Source organism: Eubalaena glacialis, chromosome 19 (genome assembly GCF_028564815.1).
Source record: "Eubalaena glacialis isolate mEubGla1 chromosome 19, mEubGla1.1.hap2.+ XY, whole genome shotgun sequence".
NCBI classification, from domain to species: Eukaryota; Metazoa; Chordata; class Mammalia; order Artiodactyla; family Balaenidae; genus Eubalaena; species Eubalaena glacialis.
The window spans coordinates 10,254,206-10,275,908 of record NC_083734.1 but is presented as its reverse complement, the minus strand read 5'-3'; the positions used below and the strand labels follow the sequence as shown (position 1 = coordinate 10,275,908).

At 58.8% G+C, this 21,703-nt stretch overlaps 3 protein-coding genes across 9 annotated transcripts; 1 reads left to right on the top strand and 2 right to left on the bottom strand.

Annotated features, from left to right (window-relative positions):
- Positions 1-440: 440 nt before the first annotated feature.
- Positions 441-5,311, top strand: EIF5A (eukaryotic translation initiation factor 5A). Of its 2 annotated transcripts, none has more exons than XM_061176157.1 (6): positions 441-642; positions 2,516-2,701; positions 3,877-3,981; positions 4,189-4,320; positions 4,414-4,487; positions 4,647-5,311. In XM_061176157.1, the coding sequence occupies exons 2-5, from the start codon at positions 2,537-2,539 to the stop codon at positions 4,474-4,476; spliced, it is 465 nt and encodes a 154-aa protein (XP_061032140.1). In that variant the 5' UTR covers positions 441-642; positions 2,516-2,536; the 3' UTR covers positions 4,477-4,487; positions 4,647-5,311. The 2 variants fall into 2 exon arrangements, with proteins under 2 accessions (XP_061032140.1, XP_061032141.1); XM_061176158.1 differs by lacking the exon at positions 441-642 and adding an exon at positions 889-963.
- Positions 5,312-5,523: 212 nt separating this feature from the next.
- On the bottom strand, positions 5,524-8,297 carry GPS2 (G protein pathway suppressor 2). Of its 3 annotated transcripts, XM_061175374.1 has the most exons (11): positions 8,197-8,297; positions 7,855-8,017; positions 7,372-7,481; positions 7,184-7,296; positions 6,952-7,031; positions 6,780-6,862; positions 6,431-6,584; positions 6,238-6,327; positions 6,063-6,142; positions 5,882-5,977; positions 5,524-5,706 (listed from the first exon to the last, which is right to left on the bottom strand). In XM_061175374.1, the coding sequence occupies exons 2-11, from the start codon at positions 7,946-7,948 to the stop codon at positions 5,623-5,625; spliced, it is 984 nt and encodes a 327-aa protein (XP_061031357.1). In that variant the 5' UTR covers positions 7,949-8,017; positions 8,197-8,297; the 3' UTR covers positions 5,524-5,622. The 3 variants fall into 3 exon arrangements, with proteins under 3 accessions (XP_061031357.1, XP_061031356.1, XP_061031358.1); XM_061175373.1 differs by having other exon boundaries at positions 7,184-7,481; XM_061175375.1 differs by lacking the exons at positions 7,855-8,017; positions 8,197-8,297 and adding an exon at positions 7,584-7,848.
- A 211-nt stretch (positions 8,298-8,508) lies between these two features.
- On the bottom strand, positions 8,509-20,777 carry NEURL4 (neuralized E3 ubiquitin protein ligase 4). 4 transcript variants are annotated; one of them, XM_061174667.1, is made up of 29 exons: positions 20,392-20,777; positions 19,000-19,444; positions 18,719-18,784; positions 18,276-18,574; positions 17,998-18,109; positions 17,822-17,910; positions 17,224-17,296; positions 16,810-17,074; positions 16,383-16,564; positions 15,976-16,061; positions 15,691-15,853; positions 15,404-15,602; positions 15,237-15,313; positions 15,048-15,126; positions 14,525-14,700; positions 14,306-14,437; positions 13,745-13,890; positions 13,413-13,637; positions 13,217-13,315; positions 12,972-13,133; positions 12,620-12,784; positions 11,897-12,055; positions 11,356-11,535; positions 11,127-11,214; positions 10,926-11,033; positions 10,634-10,778; positions 10,366-10,478; positions 10,120-10,285; positions 8,509-9,191 (listed from the first exon to the last, which is right to left on the bottom strand). In XM_061174667.1, the coding sequence occupies exons 1-29, from the start codon at positions 20,677-20,679 to the stop codon at positions 8,987-8,989; spliced, it is 4,692 nt and encodes a 1,563-aa protein (XP_061030650.1). In that variant the 5' UTR covers positions 20,680-20,777; the 3' UTR covers positions 8,509-8,986. The 4 variants fall into 4 exon arrangements, with proteins under 4 accessions (XP_061030650.1, XP_061030648.1, XP_061030649.1 ...); XM_061174665.1 differs by having other exon boundaries at positions 14,531-14,700; positions 20,392-20,679; XM_061174666.1 differs by lacking the exon at positions 18,719-18,784 and having other exon boundaries at positions 14,531-14,700; positions 20,392-20,679.
- Between the last annotated feature and the right edge of the window lie 926 nt (positions 20,778-21,703).

Below are 21,703 nucleotides of genomic sequence, written 5' to 3'. Positions count from 1 at the left end.
ACGTGTGCGTCTTAAGCCCAGCTAAAGTCGAGGTGGGGCGTTTCCTAAGGCGCATGCGTTCTAGACGACACCAGCAGTACAGTGGCGTGGTCTTTTCAACGCCTGGCGTACAGACGACGTCTGAAGTGGAAGGGGCGGTCGGGACTCCCAACACGCATGCGCTTTGAGGCCGAGGCGTTTCCTTCAGAGGGTGTGGAGTGCAGGGCTTCTTATTGCGCAGGCGCAAGAACTGTCCGGTAGGGCTGGTGGTCTAACACGGGGATGGAAGAGGAGGTTGAAGGGATTAAAAAACCGGATGCGCCTGCGCGTTGCCTACTGGTGGGACGAACTCAGGGTTCGTGAGGGGCGGGGTCACGGATGCGCGTCATTGGATGTGTAGGTGGGAGGGAGGGTGGAGAGCCGGGAGAATCTGTGCGCTTGCGCAGTGCGGGGGTGGAGGGCGGAGGAGATAGATAGCACGCTTGCGCGGCTGTCACAGGGCTGCTTGGTTGGTCAGTGGGGAGTCGGCGCCTGCGTACTAAGACCCGTGTGCAGCAGCAGCGGCGGCGGCGGTAGAGGCGGCGGCGGCGGCGGCAGCGGGCTCTGAGGCAGCGGTTGGGCTCGCCGCGAGTGAACGGGGTCGAGTCAGTGCATTCGCGCGAGGTGAGAGCGGGCAGGGCGCGCGTGCGCGGAACCTTGGCTTGGGCCTGGGAGTAGAGATGGAACTGCGCGAGGGTCGGGGAGGGGGCAGAGGGGAGCGGCGGCCGCCGCCGCCGCCGCACGAGATTCGGTCTGCGAGCGGCGCGAGGTGCGGAGAGGCTCGGGCGCGCGACCCGGTTGGCGCGCGGGGTGACGGTTGGGGCTGGCCCGGTGACGTTGGAGCGACGCAGGGCGGGGGACGGCGAGCCGCGAGGCCGCCACGCGGGAAAGGCCGCCGGGCGGCCAAGCTGGGGCGAGGGCCGGGGGCAAGATCGGCCCGCCGGGGTAAGGGTACCTGGGACGTTGAGAACCGGGCGCCGCGCGGCCACGTGAGGTGGGGGAGGGGGCTGTTCGGTGAGAGGGCATGTGGAGGGGGGGGTTGGCGGCCGGCGGGGGGGGAGGGGAGGCTGTGTGGCTCCGGCCTGGCGCGGCCTTTGAGGAGGGGGCGGCCGCAGTACCGGAAGTGCCCCCTATGAGAGGCTGCCCTTGGGGTCGGAGGCCGCATGGCTGAACGTGGACGGGGGCCGCATGGCAGCGCGGGGACCCCTCCCCCCAGGTCCCGGCCACCGGAAGCCCCGGGCCGCCACATGGTGGGCGGGAGCCGGCAACCCCCAGCGCGGAGAGAGGTGGTCCTCGCGGGCGCCTAAGGGAGTTTGGAATTTTGAGGAGTGGGAGAAGCCCGAGGCTCGGATCTTGATCACCTCGGTGAGCCCGCTGTGGGCATATGTTAGCGCTCCCCCACTTCATGGGCCCCTGGAGTTTTCCCCCCAATCCTCCTGTGAAGTGAGGTCGCCAGCCAGGTGTAAGTGGCATTTGTCCGTGCTGGGACGCCAGAGAAAGTGGGAAACCGAGGGCGATTGGACGGGAGCCCAACTCTTCTCGGTCGTCCCGACAGCGCCTTAAAGTCCCGGGCAGATGAGTTACCCGCTTTGATAGATGCTCTTCACCTTGTCACTGTCTTTCTCGTTGTGTCTGATTTGGGAGTTCCTGGTTTTAGGGTCCTTAACTCTGCTAGCCTAGTATAATTTACACTACTCACTAACTACTACCAGCCTTTTGCTTTCATTTTATTGTCATTCACCACTCCCCACTCTCCCACTTTCTACTGACTGTACAGGCCCGGCCTGAAAAGCCGACAGGACCGGTGCATCCTGGGAAAAGTGGGAGGGCCCTTGAGGAGAGGCTGGGTTCCTGGGTTCCCTTTGGGAAAGCAGAGGTGTTTGGCAGGGAGATCAGTTAGAAAACAACTTTACTTTCTCCTCCTCGGCTGCGTCTGCAAATGCATGTTGGAGAGGCGGGAATCCCCCAAAGAGGCCTTGTGGTTTCCTGTACCAGTGACTGGCTCGTGTGTGGATAGCGTGGGGGGGTGTAACAGAGACGGGTGGGGCTCCCTGTCCTCCGGTCTCCACCCCTCCCCCCCCACATTAGCCCCGCCCTTTTGCTGGCTCATAGCTGCTCACCTAATTATAGCCCTGGTTATGTGTGGGGAAGAGGGGTGGTTGGTTTTCAGTGGCAAGCAACACCTGAGTCCTCCCCCTACCAGGAATTAGGCCTTTGCCCATCTCAGAGATTTGACATCCTGACTTCCGGGAGCTTTTTCTATCCCGGGCCACCCCTTTAGCTTTCATTTGGGGTGGGGAATCCTGCTTATCTTCCACCGCCACACACATAGTATTTTTGATTCTGATCAGTATTTAATCTAGGAACTTTATTTTATGTGGGTAATGGAATAAAGTGCTGGGGAAAAAATGAAGCAGTGTTTCTAGAGTAGAGTGGGATAAATTGGAGACCCTGTTAATTCTATCCTTACTGACCCTAGTTCTCTTCTTGATTCTAGTTGGAATCGAAGCCTCTTAAAATGGCAGATGATTTGGACTTCGAGACAGGAGATGCAGGGGCCTCAGCCACCTTCCCGATGCAGTGCTCAGCATTACGTAAGAATGGCTTTGTGGTGCTCAAAGGCCGGCCATGTAAGATTGTGGAGATGTCAACCTCCAAGACTGGCAAGCACGGCCATGCCAAGGTTAGAATTTCATTTCCATATCTTGTCTTCCCCACGAGCTGTCATCAATGCTAGCTCCCTATCTTCTTTAGCTCTTTTATTACCATCCAGTTCCTTGTGTTCAGCACTCAGCCCTGGACACCTTTTTCAACTACTACACCAGCCTTCAGCTTCTTCCTTGGTTACCCTTTTGTGCCCTGTCATCCTTGGAATCCCCCCTTTCTCCATCTTTGTGTGTCTCCAACTTCTCTTCGTGGTCCTTTATGCTCTGGCTCTTCAGCTGCTCCGTCACTTTTTCTATTTGTCTGTCCATTTGAGTCTTTGTAGGTTCTCTTTGTTTCCATCACTTTGCCCAGGATTTCTCCAATCCTAACGTCCCTCGGAGGGGCTCCAGTGTACACCTCTGATTTTCCAAATTGCCGCCCCACTCTCCAGTGCCACCTCTCCCCTTGGATCTCTGATGCAGCATCAGAGTGTCTCTACCTGCCCCCTCTCCTGGAGCCTCCTTGCTTCCTTAGGTCCTAACATTTTTCTTATATCCCTCCTTGTAACTTTACTTTTTCTTTTTTCTCAGAAGTTCAACCTGATTCATCCTTGTTGAATTTCTTGTGGTTTTGTTCCCAAATCAGTTTTTCTGTCTTCTGTTGACTTGGCATATCCTGAGTTACCCCCGGATGTCTAGATCATTCTCCGTTCTTTCTGGTTTTCTTATTTGCTAAATGCATCGTTCTTCTGTTCTCCCCCCAAGTCCTTTTTTTCTTTTCGGCTCTCTTCTTTCTTATTCCTTCCTGTTTTCTCAGCTCTTTTCCTTCGGCCTTCCTTATTTTCCAAGTTTTCAGCCTTTTATGCCGATGTCCAAAAAACTTCTTCCAAACTTATACCTAGACTCCTCCTGCTCCCCTAGGATCTTGGTCTCTCGTCAATGTTTTGATAGCTTGAGGTAACTGGCTGCTCCAAGCCTGTCCTACAACCTTCCCTTGTGCTGTCAACTCCAGTCTCAGTGGTGGTCTTTTGGCCCCAGGCTCTTTTTAGAGGCTTTAGTGTTTCTTTCTTGAGTTGATTGGTTCAATTTCCAACTCCTCTTTGTCCTGACAACCTACTCTGACTTCACTCACTAGCCGGGGATAACTTGAGCCTTTATCTCCTCCATCCTAGAGTTTGGTTGGGTTTCTCTTTGATGTGATGCATGCATACAGGTCCATCTGGTTGGTATTGACATCTTTACTGGGAAGAAATATGAAGATATCTGCCCGTCAACTCATAATATGGATGTCCCCAACATCAAAAGGAACGATTTCCAGGTATGTAGATGGTCTGGATGTAGATGGGTTAGTGGTTTGTGGGAGGAAAATAGAGACTGGCCAGAAGACCTTGTGCTGAGAGAAGGGAGATTGGCAGGAGGAGAGGGTATTTGGTATTAGCAGTTTCCCACCCTAGTTTGCCCATCAGACCCTTTATCCTCAGGCTACTTGGGCCTACCTTCAGCTTCCTTCCCTGTCTGCCCCCAGCTGATTGGCATCCAGGATGGGTATCTATCACTGCTCCAAGACAGCGGGGAGGTGCGAGAGGACCTCCGTCTGCCTGAGGGAGATCTTGGCAAGGAGATTGAGCAGAAGTACGACTGTGGAGAAGAGATACTGGTATGGTGCCTCCCCTCTTTCTTTTATGCCCAGCCTTGTTCTTTGTGCTTCTTTCTCTGAGCTCAGACTTGACTATCCCCCATGCTCCCCCAGATCACGGTGCTGTCTGCCATGACAGAGGAGGCAGCTGTTGCAATCAAGGCCATGGCAAAATAACTGGCTCCCAGGTGAGTGTGGCGACATCCCTCCCCCCAGCCCCCTTCATGCACTTTGTTATCTCCATCAAAGAGCTACTTTGGTCTTAATTGACTGTGGTGCTGTTCCCCTCACCCTTTTTCCCTTTGAAGGTTTTATTTTGTCTCACCTGGTTTCTCTCTTCTACCCAGGGTGGCTGTGGTGGCAGCAGTGATCCTCCAGCCTGCAGAGGCCCCCTCCCCCAGCCTGGCCCAGCTCTGGCCCGGCCCTTGGCTGGACTCCTCCTACACAATTTATTTGACGTTTTATTTTGGTTTCCCCTACACCCTCAATCTGTCGGGGAGCCCCTGCCCTTCACCCTGCTCCCTTGGCCAGGAGTGAGTGAACCATGGCCTTGGTGAAGCTGCCCTCCTCTTCTCCCCTCGCACTACAGCCCTGGTGGGGGAGACCGGGTGGGTGCTGCTTGTGGTTTAGGTTTTTTTTTTTTTTTTTTTTTGGTGTTTTTTTTTTTTTTTTTTTTTTTTTAAATTCAATCTGGAATCAGAAAGCTGTGGATTCTGGCAAATGTTCCTTGTGCCCTTACCCCACTCATCCCTGGTCTGGTCCCTTATTCCCCAATAGCCCTTTTTCCCAAGCACCACCCCCACAGACTGGGGACCAGCCCCCTCCCCTGCCTATGTCTCTCCCCAAATCCCTTTAGATGGGAAGGGAAGAGGAGGAGAGGGGAGGGGACCTGCCCCCTCCTCAGGCATCTGGGAGGGCCCTGCCCCCATGGGCTTCACCCTTTCCTGCGGGCTCTCTCCCCGACACATTTGTTAAAAATCAAACCTGAATAAAACTACAAGTTTAATATGAAGCCGCCAACTCAGCTGCTGCTTCGAATTAAATCGGTATTTGCTGACGAGAACGTCAATTTGGAAATCAGAAATAAGAGTATAGGTTGAACTCTGCCGCTGAGCTCATTACAACCAACCTGCTGTCCCCCGCTGTGGTTCCTATGGACCTGCCAGCCACCCCTCACCCTCCAAGCAGCCCAGTGGGAGGCAACACAGACAGTAGCAGCCAGGGTCAGTGGCAGGCAGATTTTATTGGCTTGGAACTAGGACGCACCAGGGATCCTCCCCCATGGCAGGGTCTGGGGGCAAGGTTGAAGATCAAATCTGATGGTCACTTGTGGTAGAATCGCGGGTTCTGGCTGTGCTGGATGAAGGGGAGCCGAGGGCCAGGCTGGCTGGTGGTTGCAAAGCCCGACTGGCAGCGGTGATGAAAGGAAGGCTTTGTCAGTGTGTGTGCCCTCCCTTATACTCCATGCCCAACTGAGAGCCATCCCAAGGGAGGAAGGGAAAATGGGGGTGGGGACCACCTATCCTACCCAATGCTGTTTCCCTGTTGTGTAGGACTTCTCGGGCTGGATTACCACCCTTACCTTTCCTGCTGGTTGCATCTGCACAGGGAGCTGGGGTGAGGCCAGGAGTCCAGGGGCTGGATGCAGAGCTTGGGGATGCATGGGGCGCAGGGAGGACTGCAGAGAACAAAGTTAGCTGAGGCAGCCTGCGGCTCCCCTTAGCATAGGTAGCCCTTCCCTGACCTCGCAAGGCTCTACTCACTGAGTCAGAGAAGCCCGTCTGTTGGTTAGCGTGTTCCATTTGTTTTTGCAAGGACAGGGCACCACCAGGCTGGAGAAACCCTAGGTGGGAAGGAAAGGTGTAAAGTGAGTAGAGAATGGGGAAAGGAGGAAGGGAGGACCCGTGGAACTGGGCCCCTGTGTGGGGTGTCCGTCACCTGTCTGGGTGGGCTGAAAGTGGCTGTGCACGGCATAGGGCTGAGGCTGCGGCTGAGACAGGTACTGTACTGCAGGAAATGCGGAAGGTGCTGAGGAGGCAAGAGACAGTCATGAGAACCTCCTCGTAGCCTGTTCCACACTCCTTCCTCTGGGCCTTGAGGAAAGCTCTCTTCCTCCTTTCCCACCGCTGACCTCTGAGCTGCTGACTAGGACTGTAGGCAGGCTGTGTGGGTCCGTAGTGAGGTGGGGGCTGAGCAGTCCCATAGGCGCCGCCCGGGCTGCCTTGGAATTGCCCATGCTCTGGGGTCCCTGCGAAAGCAGCTGCTGAGCCCACGTAGTGCCGGGTCTAAGGAGGAAAGATGAGAACTCACTGCCTGTAAACTCCATGAAGCAAAAACTCAAGTGACTGTGCCCCATTTCCCCTACACAGTTTGGTGGGACACACTCATGACTTCAGTGCTGGCTGGTAAGCATGCTGGGGTCTGGGTGGTAGTAGTAGGGGAAAAAATTCAGCCTAGACACCCATTTCTACTGTTCTTACCGTAAGCACTTGGGGTCCAAACATCTGTTTGGCTCTGTCTGCTGCCATGAGGGTGCCTGGGCGATTGTGTCCTCCAGGGCTCCCTAGAGAGGGAGAGGGGCTTCATGATGCTGAAATGAGGCAGCAACCTACCGGAAGGCACATTCTGACAAGCAGTTTCTTTAATCCTCACCCTGCATGCTGAGGAGGTGAGTTCCAGTGTGAACGGTCAGGCCTTGCTGGTATGCTGCTGATGTCAGAGTGGTCAGGTCACTGGAGAAAAAGGAAGGCAGGTCAAAGACAAGTCCGTCCCATCCCGTTCCCCACCCCCCTCCCCGTCCCATTTGCCATTAAACACTGATGTTTTGTTACCTGATCCCAGTTACACTTTGGGCCCAATTTTATTTTTAGCTCTCCAATCTCACCTCTGCTCTTTTCGTCTCCGTTTTTCTTCCTCATGTAAAACTTTCTTGAGCTGCAGGAAAAGCTGATGTTTCTCTTCCTGTAGGGCTAAAAGCTTCTCCTGCAACTTCAGGATCTGGGGAGGGGAGAGAAGGTGAAGGCAGGAGAGCCAAGAGAAGAAAGAGCTAGGAGAGATGAAGAGACTGCTTACTTGTTCCTTGGTTTCCTCTAGTGACATTCTCTCTTCCATCTCCTTTTTCTTCCTTCTCTCTTGCTCTTCCTTCATCTTCTGTTCCATCATCTTGTCCACCTCTTCCTCCTCTGGAATAAGAGGCAGAACGAGAAAGTGGCAGGAGGATTAAACTATCAGAATGTTAGAGAATGAAGACCGGCAAAAATTGGTTATCCCAGTGCTCTTCGTACTTGCTCCAGTACCAAGATCACTGGGAGGGGACAGGCTTCTCCATCACTGCGAGGGGGCTGGGACGGGGAGGTTTATTAGGTGCTCTCCAAGGTCCTTCCCAGGTCCAGGGTGCTGGAGTTTAGGTGTGGCCTCTAATCCCCACCACAACGGGGCTGTCCATCCCTCTAGCTTCGGCCGCCGTGCACTGGTCTGCCCGTGGGTGGGGGGGGTCAGCCCTGGAAGAGCGGTGCTCCCTGGGCCGTGCATCCTCCCGCTTTGGCCCCGTCTCACCCTGCCGCTTGCGCTCCCGCTCCATCATGATGTGCCGGTGCAACGCCCTGGCCATGGCGTTGGAAAGCTTGGGGCGCTCCAGGAGCGCAGGCATGGTGCTGCCGGGGGCGATCGGGCCGTGGGCGCCCGGCTCTGTCGCTGGCTGCCAGACCTCGGGCAGGGCCTACGGGGAGGCGTGCGCTCAGGGGGAGCGCGCCGGGCCGGGCGGAAGCCGCCCGCCCGCCGCCCCGGTCACGTGCCCACCGCCCGGCTCGGCCCTCAGCGCGGCTCCTCCGCGTGCGCGGGCGGGGGTCTCGGCGCTCCCGCCCCCTGCCCGCCACCCGGGCGCCGGCCCCTCCCTACCCGCCTTCTCGTCGCTTTCTCCGCGGCCTCCCGAGCGCCTGGGCCGCGGCGTCACATCCGGCCGCTCGCCGAATCCTTCCGGAGTCGGGGCGGCCGCGGGCTCGCGGGTTGGGCTGGGTGGGGCGGCGGGGCGGGGCAGGCGGTAGCGCCCGCGACGGGTGCCCGCGGTGTCCAAACGCCTCCGTTGCGCGCCAGCCGCGCACCGCGAAAAGCCCCTACCGGGCCGGCCCCGCGGGCGGAGTCCCTGACGTGGCGGGGCCGGGGCTCCTCCGGGAGGCGAGAGGCGCGCGCGAGAGAGGCCGAGGCGGCAGCTCTGAGACGGCGTTTATTGGCTCCTTAGAAATCAGAGTCAGTAACAACTGTACAGAGGCCCGAACCCGGCGCCGCCTTCCCCACTCCCGCCTGGGCCGGAAAAGCAGCTTCATGTGGGGCACCGGGAGACTCCTCTGGGATTCACAGTAACCAGAACAGAAACGGAAATAAATTAAGTGTATGGGGGAAGAGTCGCGGGGAGTCGTGCTCCCCAGATCAGTGCATGGAGAGGGTTCCCCAGGGCCTGCGGCCGGGCTCCCCGCTGCGCCTTCACCTCGGAGGGAGGGACTGTCCGTGCCCTGGGCACGGAGACAGCTCTGCTTCCCAGCTAGTCTGAGAGTCTGCCCGCATGCTCCTGTGCATCTGCCAGGCTGAGCACTGAGCATGCCGTGGGTCGCTGGAGTGAGGTGGTGGCAGTCGTCATTCAGAGTCCACGGGCCGAGGCCCAACTGTGCTTGTAGTGGTGCGGCCTCACCCCTCACTCCACCCGTACCAGCAGGGCATAGAGGAGTGTGGCCCCCTTCTCCTTGGTTACCCACTCAAGTTCGGCTGGGCTGAAGTGAGGGTCGGGAGGCTCTCTGAGGGCAGCGGAAGGGGGTCCGGGGGTGTAGGAGCCAGGGCGCACACACACCTGGAACGCCACCTGGGCCTGGTGTGTCTGCTGGGATTTGGGGTCCCGGAATCTGTCAGGAAAGAAGCATAAATAGGGCAGTGAGGCCTCTGGGCCCAGGACCTCTCCCCCTTTCCAGCTGCCACCACAGTTAGCAGCTGGCCTTGCTGTTCTCAGGAAGCACTCTCCCCTTACAGGGACCTGGCTCTAGCCGTCCTCTCTACTTGAAATGGCCTTCCTCCCAATGCCTGCTCGCCTAACTCCCTCCTGCCTTCTCCAAGTCTTTGCTCAGATCTCACCTTATTAATGATGTCTACCCGGACCACCCTATACCGTACGCCCGCTCCAACCACACTTCTGACCCACTTCACTCACTCTTTTTGTTTCCATAGTACTTACTTGTCACCTTTAAAAATACTAAATACTTATTATTCATAAACATTCTAGAGCAAGAGAGGGCATAACTTCCACATGCCCAGGGCTCCCTTCTTTGTTCTCTGTGATAGGAAAAAATAAGTGGTACTTGTGGGGCTTCCCTGGAGGCGCAGTGGTTGAGAATCTGCCTGCCAGTGCAGGGGACACGGGTTCGAGCCCTGGTCTGGGAGGATCCCACATGCCGCGGAGCAACTAGGCCCGTGAGCCACAATTACTGAGCCTGCGCGTCTGGAGCCTGTGCTCCGCAACAAGAGAGGCCGCGATAATGAGAGGCCCGCGCACAGCGATGAAGAGTGGCCCCCGCTTGCCGCAACTAGAGAAAGCCCTCACACAGAAACGAAGACCCAACACAGCCATAAATAAATAAATAAATAAATAAATAAATCCAAAGTTTAAAACAAAAAAAAGAAAATGCACTTAAAAAAAAAAAAAATAAGTGGTACTTGTGCAAAGACTGTGTGAAGAATGGGCTGGGTAGAGACTGAGGAACTAGGGAGACAAGGTGGGAGAGGAGAGGGAATCATGGAGACCCACGTGGCCCCAGGCCCCCCTTCCTGTGTACTCACTGCACTTTGGATGCCAGGGCCTCAGCCCCAGCATATTGGAGGGAGGGGGAAAGCAGCACTGGAGGGGGCTGCTGCTCTCGAGGAGGCGCGCAGTTCTCGCCAGGCTCCTCAAACCCCAGCCCAGGCTCCCCCTTCAAGGGCCGGCAGCTCAGGATGGAAGCAGTGCCTGCGAGGAGAGCTGGGTCAGGATGGCCCCCCCACGGCCCACGGGCCCGGCCTGCCCGGCCTCTGCCGGTGCCGCGGTACCTGCTCCCAGCTCCCCCCGGTCCAGCACCCTCCGGACGGCTGCCACGTTGCTCCCATGATACGCCATGTGCCACTTCTTGGTTAGTGTCCCAGCCTCCAGGCGGGGATTCACCCTAGGAGGTGGACAGATAGGACAAAGGTCACTGGCTCTCCGAGGTCATTCCCCAGACAAGAAGTTTTGTCTTCCACCATCCACCCTCTCGGGACCTCCCTTTCTCAAGGGGGCAAAGAACAGTGAGAGAGAAGCATGACCCTGCCCCATACGTACCTGAGGTTGAACCTGCACCAGCCAAAGGGCAGAGCGTATTCCCGTGGGGGCTCCCCACGGCGCCTGTGGGCCTCATCCCCTCGAAGCTTCCGGCAAGACTCACAGTAACACAGGCTGCGCTTCGGCGGAGGCATGAAATAATCCTCTGTGGAGAGTGAGTGGTAGACTTTGTGGCATGGCTCCCGCCCTGGGTCTCAGCCATGTGGCCTCTTTCCTACTGGTCTCCAGGGCTCTGGCCATGGCCCTGGGCTGGGCCGGGAATGAGCCAGGTTCTGGGGGACTGGGGACTCACCAGGAAGCAGCAGTAGTTCCTGGAAACGGGAGCACAGGGCGTGGTACTCACAGCTCTTGAGGGGGCTAGCAGTGGGCGGTGGACCCCAGCACACACTCTCCTTGATACCTGAGGGAGCAGAGGGGGCACAGGTCACGGGAGCCGGGGCCAGAAGTACAAGGTGGGGGTGAGGTGGGATCCTGGCCCCTTCGGCTGGCTCACCATCCACCATGTCAGCTTTCTCCATGTCCCCTTGGGTTCCAGCACTCTTTCCACTGGCAGCCCCTGGTTCAGGGGTCATGATTGTCACCTGCAGGCGAGAGGGGTGGTCAGCCAGAGTGTGACCAGCCCCCAGAGCCTGCTGATCCCCTCCTCGAACTCCAGACTTCCCCTGTCCTCGGACAGCCCAGCCTCCCAGGCACCACTCCTCCCCGCCTCCGCTGCCACCAACCTGCTCACACTGCCCGTAGAGGTCCACGAGCGCATGGCAGGGCTGGGGGACATCTGGCACAGCCACTCCCTGGTCCATCCCATTGATGTGGAGATGCAGCCCCCCAGAGCTGTCTAGCCGCAGTCCCAGGATGGTGCCTTCAGGACACGTGTCCAGATTTGGCCCAAACTTCTCACAGATCTGGGAGGAGAGACCTACTGTCTTCCCAGAGATCAGACTCCCACCGGCAGCAGCCACCCCTGCCCCTCACTAAGCTTCGGGTCGCCAGTCCCTGGGCTTTGCCTCCACACTTGCCCACTGCCCAGGTTCTGCCCCTGCTTCAGTTACCTAGACTCCACCTCCCCCAGCCCCACCCCCCGCAACATTCTCCACGGCAGGGATGTAGAAGGAGACGATGAGCCCGAGACTGTCCAGGTAACGCCGCTCACACCCTTGCCCATCCGCTACAGGACGCCTTTATACCTACGGTCCTAGCTCCAGGGCTAGGGGCCCCTCTTCTCCCTCTTGGCCAGCCCCTCCCCCTTCTCTGCTCCCTACCCACCTTGAGACCGTTGTGGAAAACCCCGCGGCCCCGCAGCAGCCAGGCTGCCCGTTTGAGGGCACAGGCAGAAGCAGGGAAGTTGAGCCTCTCCGGTGGGCAGGTGATGACTCCCAGGACAAGGGAAGATGTCCACTGCCGGTTCAAGAAGTCTATCCGTACCTGGGGAGAAGGCAACCACTCCGCAATCATGGCCTCCTACAAAGAGGTCACCCACCCTGCAGGACCGGGCTCCTCACCCCAGCCAGGAAGAGAAGATGGCACCCCGCAGTGTGGCCTGGGATGCCACCCCTTCTGATGCCTGGATGGACCGGAAACTGCAAACTCAGCTGTGTCCTTCCCTCTTTCAGCCTTGGTCTTGCTATTGCTTCTAAAAGGATTCTTGTCCCCACGGGCTTTCTTCACCTGCCTAACTCTGACATCTTGTAGTCTGCAGCGAAAGACCCCCTCCTCTGGAAAGCATGCCCTGTTCTCACAAATAGAATCCGGAGTCTCCCTGGCATCCCTCAGCCCCTCCCCACTGCTTCCCTCGTCACAGGCCCCAGGTGGGTACTTCCTGGAAACTGATCTACAACTGCCACCACAGGATATGAACAAAAGCCCAGGAAGCTCACCCAAAAGGCATGCCTTCCACTTTGTCCTCAACCTGGAAAAGCCTCTCTGCAGGACGGTTGGCCCTGGGTCACCCTGAGCAAGAGGAGCTGGGGACAAGGAGGTGAGGCCCACCTGGACCAGCAGCTGGGGCACCAGGGGCTGGTTGATGACAACGATGCCCTGGTTGTAGCTGGCCACTCGTGTAGCTGTGCAGTTCCCGTTGGACAAGAGAATATTCTTCCCATGGTTCTCCAGGAACTCGAGGGCTGTGGGCATAACGGCCACTTGATTCTGGCCCTGGTGTGGAGGAGAGACTGAGCTGCGGGGCAGCCGACGCAAGGCCTGAGCCACCCCACTGGGCTTGACACAGAGCCTGCAGATAAGCCTCCGCCCACCCAGGGCTGGATCAGAGAACCTGAAGACGACCTAACGGGCCACCAACGGCCCATCCCTGTGCCCGGTGGGCCCTGCTGCTGCCTCTTACTTCCAGGCCGTGCTCCTCGCCCTCATCATCCTCCTCGCCCTCGCTGCCAGTGTCCAAGCTGGGGGAAGGAGGCTGGGTGCCTTCTGGCTCGTCCAGCCTGGTGGAGCTGACAATAGAAACACTCCGCACTGGCCCATACAGATCCAACACGGCCCACACGCTCTGGGGGCACACAGACCCGGAAGTCAGAGATCAGTGGAGGACCTCAACCCCACTCCCAGACCCGACGCAGGTCTTGGGTCTACCTTGGCAATGCCGGTGGCTGCAGGCCCCATATCCTCTCCATCTACCAGCACGTGCATCGTGTCATCTGCCCCTCGGCGAATGCCCACACGGCTCCCCACCTAGGGCCAAGGTGAGGCAAGGACAAGTGCTCAGCCCGCCTCTCCCCGCCACCCCGACTCCCAGGCCCGCCCCGGTCCCTGAAGTCAGCTGTTTCACCCCCAGCCTCTCGAGGTTCCGGCCATAGTTCATCCTCTGGAGCTGCCCGTCGCGCCTCACTTCACAGCTGGACACCATCCAGGTGGTCTTAGTCCGGAGCTCTGGCAAGGAGGGAGGCAGCCCCGGGCCACTGCCCGCTCCAGGCCCCATCTCCCCCGGTGCTAGTGTGGTCAGCCCTAGCCGGAGGGAACCAGCCCACTTCTCATCCAGCTCCTCCACTTTCACCTGTGAGAGAGAGGAACTCAGTGGCACTGTGGGGCAGGAGGGTGGGAAGCAGTCTGGCCCTGCTGTGAAGGGTCCGCCACCTCCTCTGTCACATCGCCACGGCCCACCTCAAAGACCTCCTCGGTCTTGAGCTCCTTGGTACTGAAGACGAGGCCGTGGGCGTAGCCGGCCGCACGCACCGCCCTCGTGCCGTCTTCCTCCAGGGTGATGTTCTTGCCGCAAGCACTGTGGAATCGGTGAGCCACGCCAGCCGCTGTGGAAAGATGGCACCAGAGGAAGGGGGAGGACTGGGGCAGCAGGCTTCAGACAGGACACAGGCAAAGCTTTCAGGTGAAGCAGAAAGTTGACGTGGAGGTCCCATCTCCAGCGCTCCCTCAAGACCCCTGACTCCTCTTTCACCGTGGCAAGACCCAGTCCTAAACCTGCCACGCCCAGCTACGGCGTCCCGGCCCGCTGGTGGCGGGGAAGGGTCCAGGCCCTGTGTACCAGGTGTAACCTCCTCCCCTCTTCTTGGCTGCTTCCCACCACGGGTTGATCCCTCCCCCTTCCCCTCGGTCTGCAGCTGCGGCAGCCAGCCTATCTCTGAACAGCTTCCGTGACCTGGAAACTGCATCCCCCAGGCCCACAGCAGGCAGGCAGAGCCCTCCCTCCTTCCCTGCCGGCTGAACCTGGGGAGTGCAGGGGGAATGACTTCTCAGTGGCGGTGTTGCTGGTCGCCAGGCTGTTGTCCATGGGGCCGGTGGCATTGGTGATGGACACTTGGACACACTGGCCATATAGATCCACTACTGCATACACCTCTGGGTAAGAAAGGAAGGGGTCAGGAGCCTGATAGCCGGGGGTGGGCTGGGCTGAAGGTGGCAGGGCGAAAGCCACAGAGTAGTCACCTTTACCGGGAGGCAAGCCTGAGCAGGCAGCGCCTTGGTCCTGGCCATTGATGAAGTAGTGCAGATCGCCCTTGGCAGTGCGCATCATGCCGATGCGGGCACCTGTGCCTAGCGCGTCAAGGTCACACCCGTAGTTGTTGCGCATGGTGTTACCGTCTTGCATGATGGCTGTGCCGCTGGGGGGATGACAGAAGGAGTAGGTCAGCCTCCCAGCTTCCTCCGCCCACACAGGCCTCTGTCCAGTCTCTGCTTGTTGGAACCCTCCAGTGCCTCGGACTGGGATCTCAATCTGGGGTCTGAGACCCAATCTTGTGTCCTTCATCCCTGAGATCCGCCCCCCGGGAAAAGCAGGAGCTACCCTAAGGGTCTGGGGGGAGGGCTTCCCAGAATCGAAGGGACTGGGCAGCCAGAACCCCTAGGTCTGTCATCGTCTATGGCCACCACATGTGCCAACTCTGCGTCCCTCATCCCAGCCAGCTCCACCCAGCCCCGCTCAGCTGGTCCCCAAAGCAGACAGCCCAACCTCAGCATCCACGTATCGTAGTCAATGTCCGTCATAGTGTTGGGGAATTCAAGGTCCTCAGGCCGAATAGCGGTCACTCCTGGAAGGAGGCAGGGGTGGGTCTGAGCTGAGCCCCCAGCCTCCTGCAGCCAGCACCTGCCTGCAGTGCATGCGCGCGCGCACACCCACACACACACACGTGCCCCTCACCAGCCTCGATGGAGCCTGACCAGCGGTCTACCATCTTCTGAATGACAATTTCAAACAGCTCTCCATCCCTCAGGGCCCTGCCAGGAGGAATGGCCATCAGACAGGCCCTACTTGGGTGGCCGACGCTGGGTAGTAGGAAAGTGGGGACATGAAATCCCGACACTGACCGGTTGGAGATGACGATGGCGTCATTGAACTCGCTGCGGCAGTTGTGGCGGAGCGCAGTGCGGCCGCCGTTGGTGATGACTGCGTTGCTGCCGTGCAGCTGGTGGAAGCGGAGGTCGGAGCCCCCGGCCCCTGATGACGGGGAGCTTGGAGACACCTGGTTGTTCCCCTCAGGGAGTGGCTCAGGGACCTGGGGCACCTCTGCAAAAGTGGACCTCACCCATTAGGATTACAGTTGTCTCTGAGGCCTCCCAAGGCCACCCCGACCCCTGCCCAGCCCGGCCCTCACCCACGTCGTCCACAATGGTGGCCTGGGCTGCCTGGCCATAGAGATCGACGACAGCATAGACGCCCGGGGGCACGTTCCAGGCGGCGGGGCCCTGAGTCATCCCATTGACAAAGAAGTGGAGAGTCCCGTCCTCCCGCCGCACCACGCCCACCGTGTCCCCTGCCTTGGAAGAAGGGGGGCTGGAGTGAGGAGTCAGGCGGAGTTCCTGCCTGGGCTGGTCCCGCAGCAGCCCCGCCTTGCCTACCTCCCCACTGCCGACACCTGGCGGTACCCCCACTCTCCCACCTTGAGCCGGTCCAGGTTGTGCCCATATTCGTCCAAGATGGTCGTCCCATTGTGCATCACCCCGTTCCCTGTCATCATCCAGGTCCCTAGGGGGACAAGGAGTGGCAGAGGCCATAAGGGGGAAGCCAGGGCTCCTCTCCTTTACATAGCAGTCCCCACGTTACTCCCCAAAGCCATTAGCCCAGTCTGCCTCTTCTTTGACAGTTGCTTTCTTCCCAGAGCAGGGCAAGAAAACTCTGCAGTTCCCAAGCCAGCCACAGGCCCTGTCCACATGGCACTCCTCAGCCACTGAACGCGTCGTCATAAATGTGACAAGTGAAAGCGGGGCCAGAGAACAAGCTTCAGGGCTTCAGGGACGGCTTCCCCCCTAGCACCCTATCTTGGCCCTGCCCTTCTTGGGAGCTCACCAGAGCGCAAGTTGGTCATGGTGGAGGGCAACTGGAGGTAGGCAGGGTTGTGGGTGGTGACACCAATCTCAATGGAGCCAGCCCATTTGTCCACCATCTTGTCGATGCGCACCTGGAACACCTCTCCGTCCCGCAGGGCTCTGCTGCTCAGCACCACGCCATGATTGAAATCGTCGGTGGCACTGAGGGCACAGCAAGTGGGGACTCAGATCCCGACACACATACTGAGTGTGCCAAAGCTCAGCCCAGCGATGCCTGCCCGACACCCACTGCCCAAGTCAAGCAGCCACACTTCACACTCCAAGAGGCCCCCCTTCTCTGTCCAGGACGCCCCACACCAGACTCCTGCTGCCTCCCACTGCCCCACTCCTCCCCCCAATCCCATCAGAGCCCCTCCGCAGGCTTCTCCCCACCCCATGGGCCATACTGGGGCCTCAGGGCAGTGCGTCCCTCGTGGGTGATGGCTGCCTTCTGCCCACAGTTGGGGTGGAAGAGCAGGCGCTCGGGTTCTGCCTGGGCCGCAGGAGCAGCCCGGCGGAGAGCACCCTCAGGGGACAGCGCCCGCAGGATGGCATTGTTCCGGCGTAGGCGGTCACTGTGGTTGTTATTGTGGACGATGGTCACCTTCACAGCCATCCCATACAAGTCCACCACACCGTACACCACTGGGGGCGTCAAGGGGGTAGCCACGCCTGCGGGGGTGGAAGGCACAGGGAATGGGGGGATGAGGGGAGAAGGGTCAATATAGGGAGATGGAGTATGAAACAGGCAAGAGAATGAGATACAGACCCCCACACAGCAAAAGCCCTGGCCCAGCTGCTCTCTCTGAGCTTCCCCTTACCCTGATCAATGCCATTAATGAAGAAGTGTAGGGCAGAGTTGGACTTCCTCGTGAGACCAATGTGGTCGCCCTCCTATTCAAAGCAGAAAAATAACAGCCTGGAATCCATTCACAATCAGGCTCCAGACTTGTCCTGGGGACTGTGAGAACAGAGTGGTCTTCGAGCCTTCCCACCACACCATGCGACAGGGAAACAGCTCCAAAAGGCTCCCATGTGTCTCAGACCACTCTGAATGCTCAAGGCAAGTCAGGCACTGTGTTAAACCACTTTATCATCACCGACTTATTAACCCTCATGACAATCTGTCAAAAACTACTGACACGTTCATTTCTAGACATTAAGAAGAAACAACTACCAAAGAGAGTAAGTTTCTTGCTGCAGGTCACTATCACAAATGGCCAAACAGAGAAAGGAACTGAACCCATCTGACTCCCAAATCTGAGTGCCTAACTGTTGGGCAACCCTGCCTTCTCAGAAGGAGCCTTCAAGCAAAAGATAAAGGGCCTTGCTCTAGGTCAGAGGGCACAGTGCCCAGGCAGGGCTGCACAGTCCCCGGGCGCCCCTGGAGAGTGGCCCGCGCTTTGAGCCCACCCTCACCTGCAGCTCATCCAGACTGAATTCACAGTACTCCCGGCGGGTGCCCTTGCCGTTGGTCAGGATCCCGCAGCCACTCATCATGATGGTGCCTGGGGGAAGCAGACACCCTGGTTAGGGTACGGGCTCCCTTCACCTCAGCAACCACAGGCCACGCCCACCCTGCCGGGGGCTGGTACCTGACTGCAGGTTGGTCATGGTGGCTGGGTACTCCAAATTGTTGGGGTTGTGGGTGGTGACACCAATCTCAATGGAGCCTGACCACTTATCTACGAGCTTGTCGATGCGGATCTTGGGTGCAGTGACAGTGGAAGGGAGAGGCGGGGAATGTAAATGCAGAGAAAAAACTCTGCGCCCTTGGCTCTTCCCCAGGCCACCCCCGCCCCCTTCCAGCATCAAGCCCCATCTCTAGCTCCCAGAGGGTGAGGTGCCAGCCAGACCCCAGGACCTTGCACACCTCAAACATCTCATTGTCCCGGAGTGGGCGGTTGGTCATGACAACCCCGTTGTTGAATTCATCCAGGGGCCGCCGGCGCTCTGCCGTCTTATTATTGTTGCTAAGTTTGATGAGGGTCCCACACTTCTCATGAAAAAGGAGGGCATCGTTGGAAGTGAGAATGGGTGAGGTGGCAGTGCCACTAGGCCCCGGTGCTTCCCCTGCCGGTGGGGAGCTCAGGTTCACATTTAGGAGCCCCCCGTTGTAGGCAGACAGGATGGCGTTGCTCACCACCTCGGAGAGCTCCATGCTGGCAAATTCTGCAATAGCAGGGCGGAGGAAGGAAGCAGAAATGAGTCTCCTCATCCTCAGGCTTGCCGCGCTCCCCCTAACCCTCTCCTGAGGTCCCTCCCTGTCCACCTCACTTCCCGCTCCCCTTCCCAGGGCCTCCCCGGAGCCCTCACCATTATGCGACTCAAGGCTGTTAGGAAACGTCTCCGGCCGGGCCTGCGCGGGGGACACCATGAAGGCTGGGGACCAGGTGGGATAGGAGGGGAATAAGGGTTCAGCCCCTGCTGCAGGGCCCACAGCCAGGACACCCCTCCTCTAGCCCCTGCTCTCCCCTTCAACAGACTCGGGGGTCTGAGTGGCCCTGCCCATACCCCACTTGTCACTACATTTCCCCCATTCCTTCAGCCATTCCCTCTGCCCCACCCCTCCACCGCTGCCCCAGCTGTGTTCTCACCTTCATCCCCAGAGGTCCCCTGTCCAGCCAAGGCAGAATCTTCAGCGGGGGCAGAGGGCTCGAGGGGAGGTGTGGGGATGGGAGTAGGGGGGCTGAAGCCCGGTTCAGGGGGTAGCACGGTGATCTGGGTGCACTTGCCATAAAGGTCCACGACGGCCCAGACACGAGCTGGCAGGCCCGTGGCGGCCACACCGCAATCCCGCCCATTCACCCAGAGCCGCAGCTCCCCGGCAGCCGTGCGCTCCACGCCCACACGGTCCCCTTCGCCAAGCTGGTCCAGGTCCTGCCCATACTCCTCCAGCACAGAACGTCCATCCCTCAGCACCGAGCAGCCTGACACTACCCACGAGCCCCCCTTCAGCCCCGTGGCGCTGCTTGGGAAGTCCAGCACACTGGGGTCCAGTGCCGTCACCCCAATCTCAATGGAGCCACTCCAGGAGTTGACCTGTGATGGGGTGGTGGACAGGGACTCAGGATGGGCCACGAATGGGTCTCCCACCACTAGGAAACCACATTTCACAGGCCACTGTGTCCCCCTCTTCCCACCTCTCAGACAGCTAACTGGCTTTGCTCTCTTGAGACACGAGGCATCACCATCCAGAGATCCAGTCCCACAAGGTATTTTCTGGACTCTGGTCTCAGGAGATGGTTGGGCCCGCTCTCCTTTAGCAACTCTGCTTTGTACTGTGGGTGCTCACTGTCTACAACACCATGCCTTTCCCCACCATGCTGGCTAAATTCCCTGGCCCCAGCCCCCTGCTGCCTCTAACTTCCCTGGTCTCTGTGGCCCCTCAACCAGCCAAATTCACAGCTCTCCGTGTCCATATTCGTTGCTCTTGTATATGGCTTTCTCCCTCCTTGTATATGGCCTAATTCTCTCCTAGGCTCTGGCTACACTCAAACTCACTCTCCTCCCAAATTCTGCCTCTGTGCATCTGGCCTCTTCACCACATTATGCACAGGCACACACACCTCTTGCTCCTTGAGTATCTTTCTTCACCCATCTTTCTGGCCAAACCGGTGAGTTTGTCCTTCAATGGTTGTTCTTTTTTTGGTTATCTCTCTTCTCTTCCCATTACACTTCTGATATCTCTCCATCCTCCATCTCCCCAAAATTGTTCCAGATCTGTTCTCTAGTCATTATAGTGGGTGGGGCCCCATGTCCCTTCCCTGCTCCTGGGTCTTAAGAAAACTCAAGCTCTCCTTGTCTCCTTCTCCTTGAGACTGAATGTTTCCATTCCATGGTCCCTTCCCGCCCATCACCTGGTGTCCTGTCTGGCGGTTCCCTCTCGGTACCCGGTGATGTGGACTACCCTGGCTGGCCTCCCCCATCTCCTTCTAGTCCCCTCCCACCACCCTCCACATCTCGCTTCCGCGGCCCCAGCTCCGCACCTTGCGGTCGATGCGGACGGTGAAGATGCGTCCATCGCGCAAGGGTTCCCGGCTCAACACCAGCCCGTGATTAAACTCCTGGCCCGGCTGCTGCCGCCGCGCTGTACGCCCACAGGCCGATAGGCTCACCAAGCGCCCGGTGCGCGGGTGCAGCTCCCCGCCGCTGCCCGGACCCCCGCCAGACCCCGGTCCTGGGCCGCTCCCGCCGGGGCCCCCACCCCCACCCCCACCCGGGCCCGGCCCGGGGCCTCCCCCAGAGCCCCCACTCCCACCCGACCCCGCCGCCATCGCCGCTGACACCGGGGCCGCGCGACAGCCGCGCTTGGCGGCACCGTGGCAACCGCGGTGCACGGACGCCCTGAGGGAATAGGACCCGGGGGGTGGGGGGGTGGGGTGGGTGGGGCCAGATATGCTTTACGGCAGTGCCGGGCAATAAAGCATCCTGGGTTAGGGAACTAAGGACTACCACGGTGGGAAGAGAAAGGACGACAGGGTCGAGCAGGTTTGCTTTACGACACGGGCGAGGTGACGGAGTGGCTCCAGAGGGGTGAAGGCGGGCCGGGAGCTTTTGCGACAGTGGAAGAAACGACTGCCGCAGGCATCTTTACGACGCGGGGGGGCAGGTAGTTGGTGCCCAAACACGTTCAGCTTTGCGACAGCTGCACCGACGACCCCGCCTTCGTCGAGGCAGGCAACACCTTGAAGTATTCGCTTTACGGCAAGGGAAGGAGGGGTCTTTCTTTCGCTCCGCGCGCTTCGAAGCGGTGCGAGCGGGGTCTGCGGTCCCAGAGCGGGGAACTGGTAGCTTTGTAAATGAAAATATCTGCCCTCCCTACGACTGAGACCGGTTATGTCTTTCGAGAGTGTCGTAGTCCCTCCACTTTGTATCACAACTCTCCGCAGAGGCAGAGCGGCCCGGCTTTGGGGGGAAAAAAAGCTCGCGGATGTTTCTAGTCAAGCCTATCTTGAACACCAGTCCAACCAAACTTAGGTTTTAAAGCCACGAATAAGGAATCCAAAGGAACCCCGGCAGGAAGTTTCAAGCAACGGCGCTGACATTCCCGAAAGATTCCCCCAGAGCTATCAACAAACCCCCAGCACACCTCCCTCGACGCTCACGCTAAGGTTGGAGGACTGTGACGTCACAATTAGGCTTCACGCCCCACGGCCAGGACCCCTGACTACGATTGGATAATTCGGATGAGGGCAGTGATAGGAGAGAAAGGCGGGAACAAATCCTAGAGACAAAGAAAAGTCTTAGGGTGGGACAGAAGAGGAGGGGCAAGCGGAGAGGCTCCCAGCCCGAGGTCCC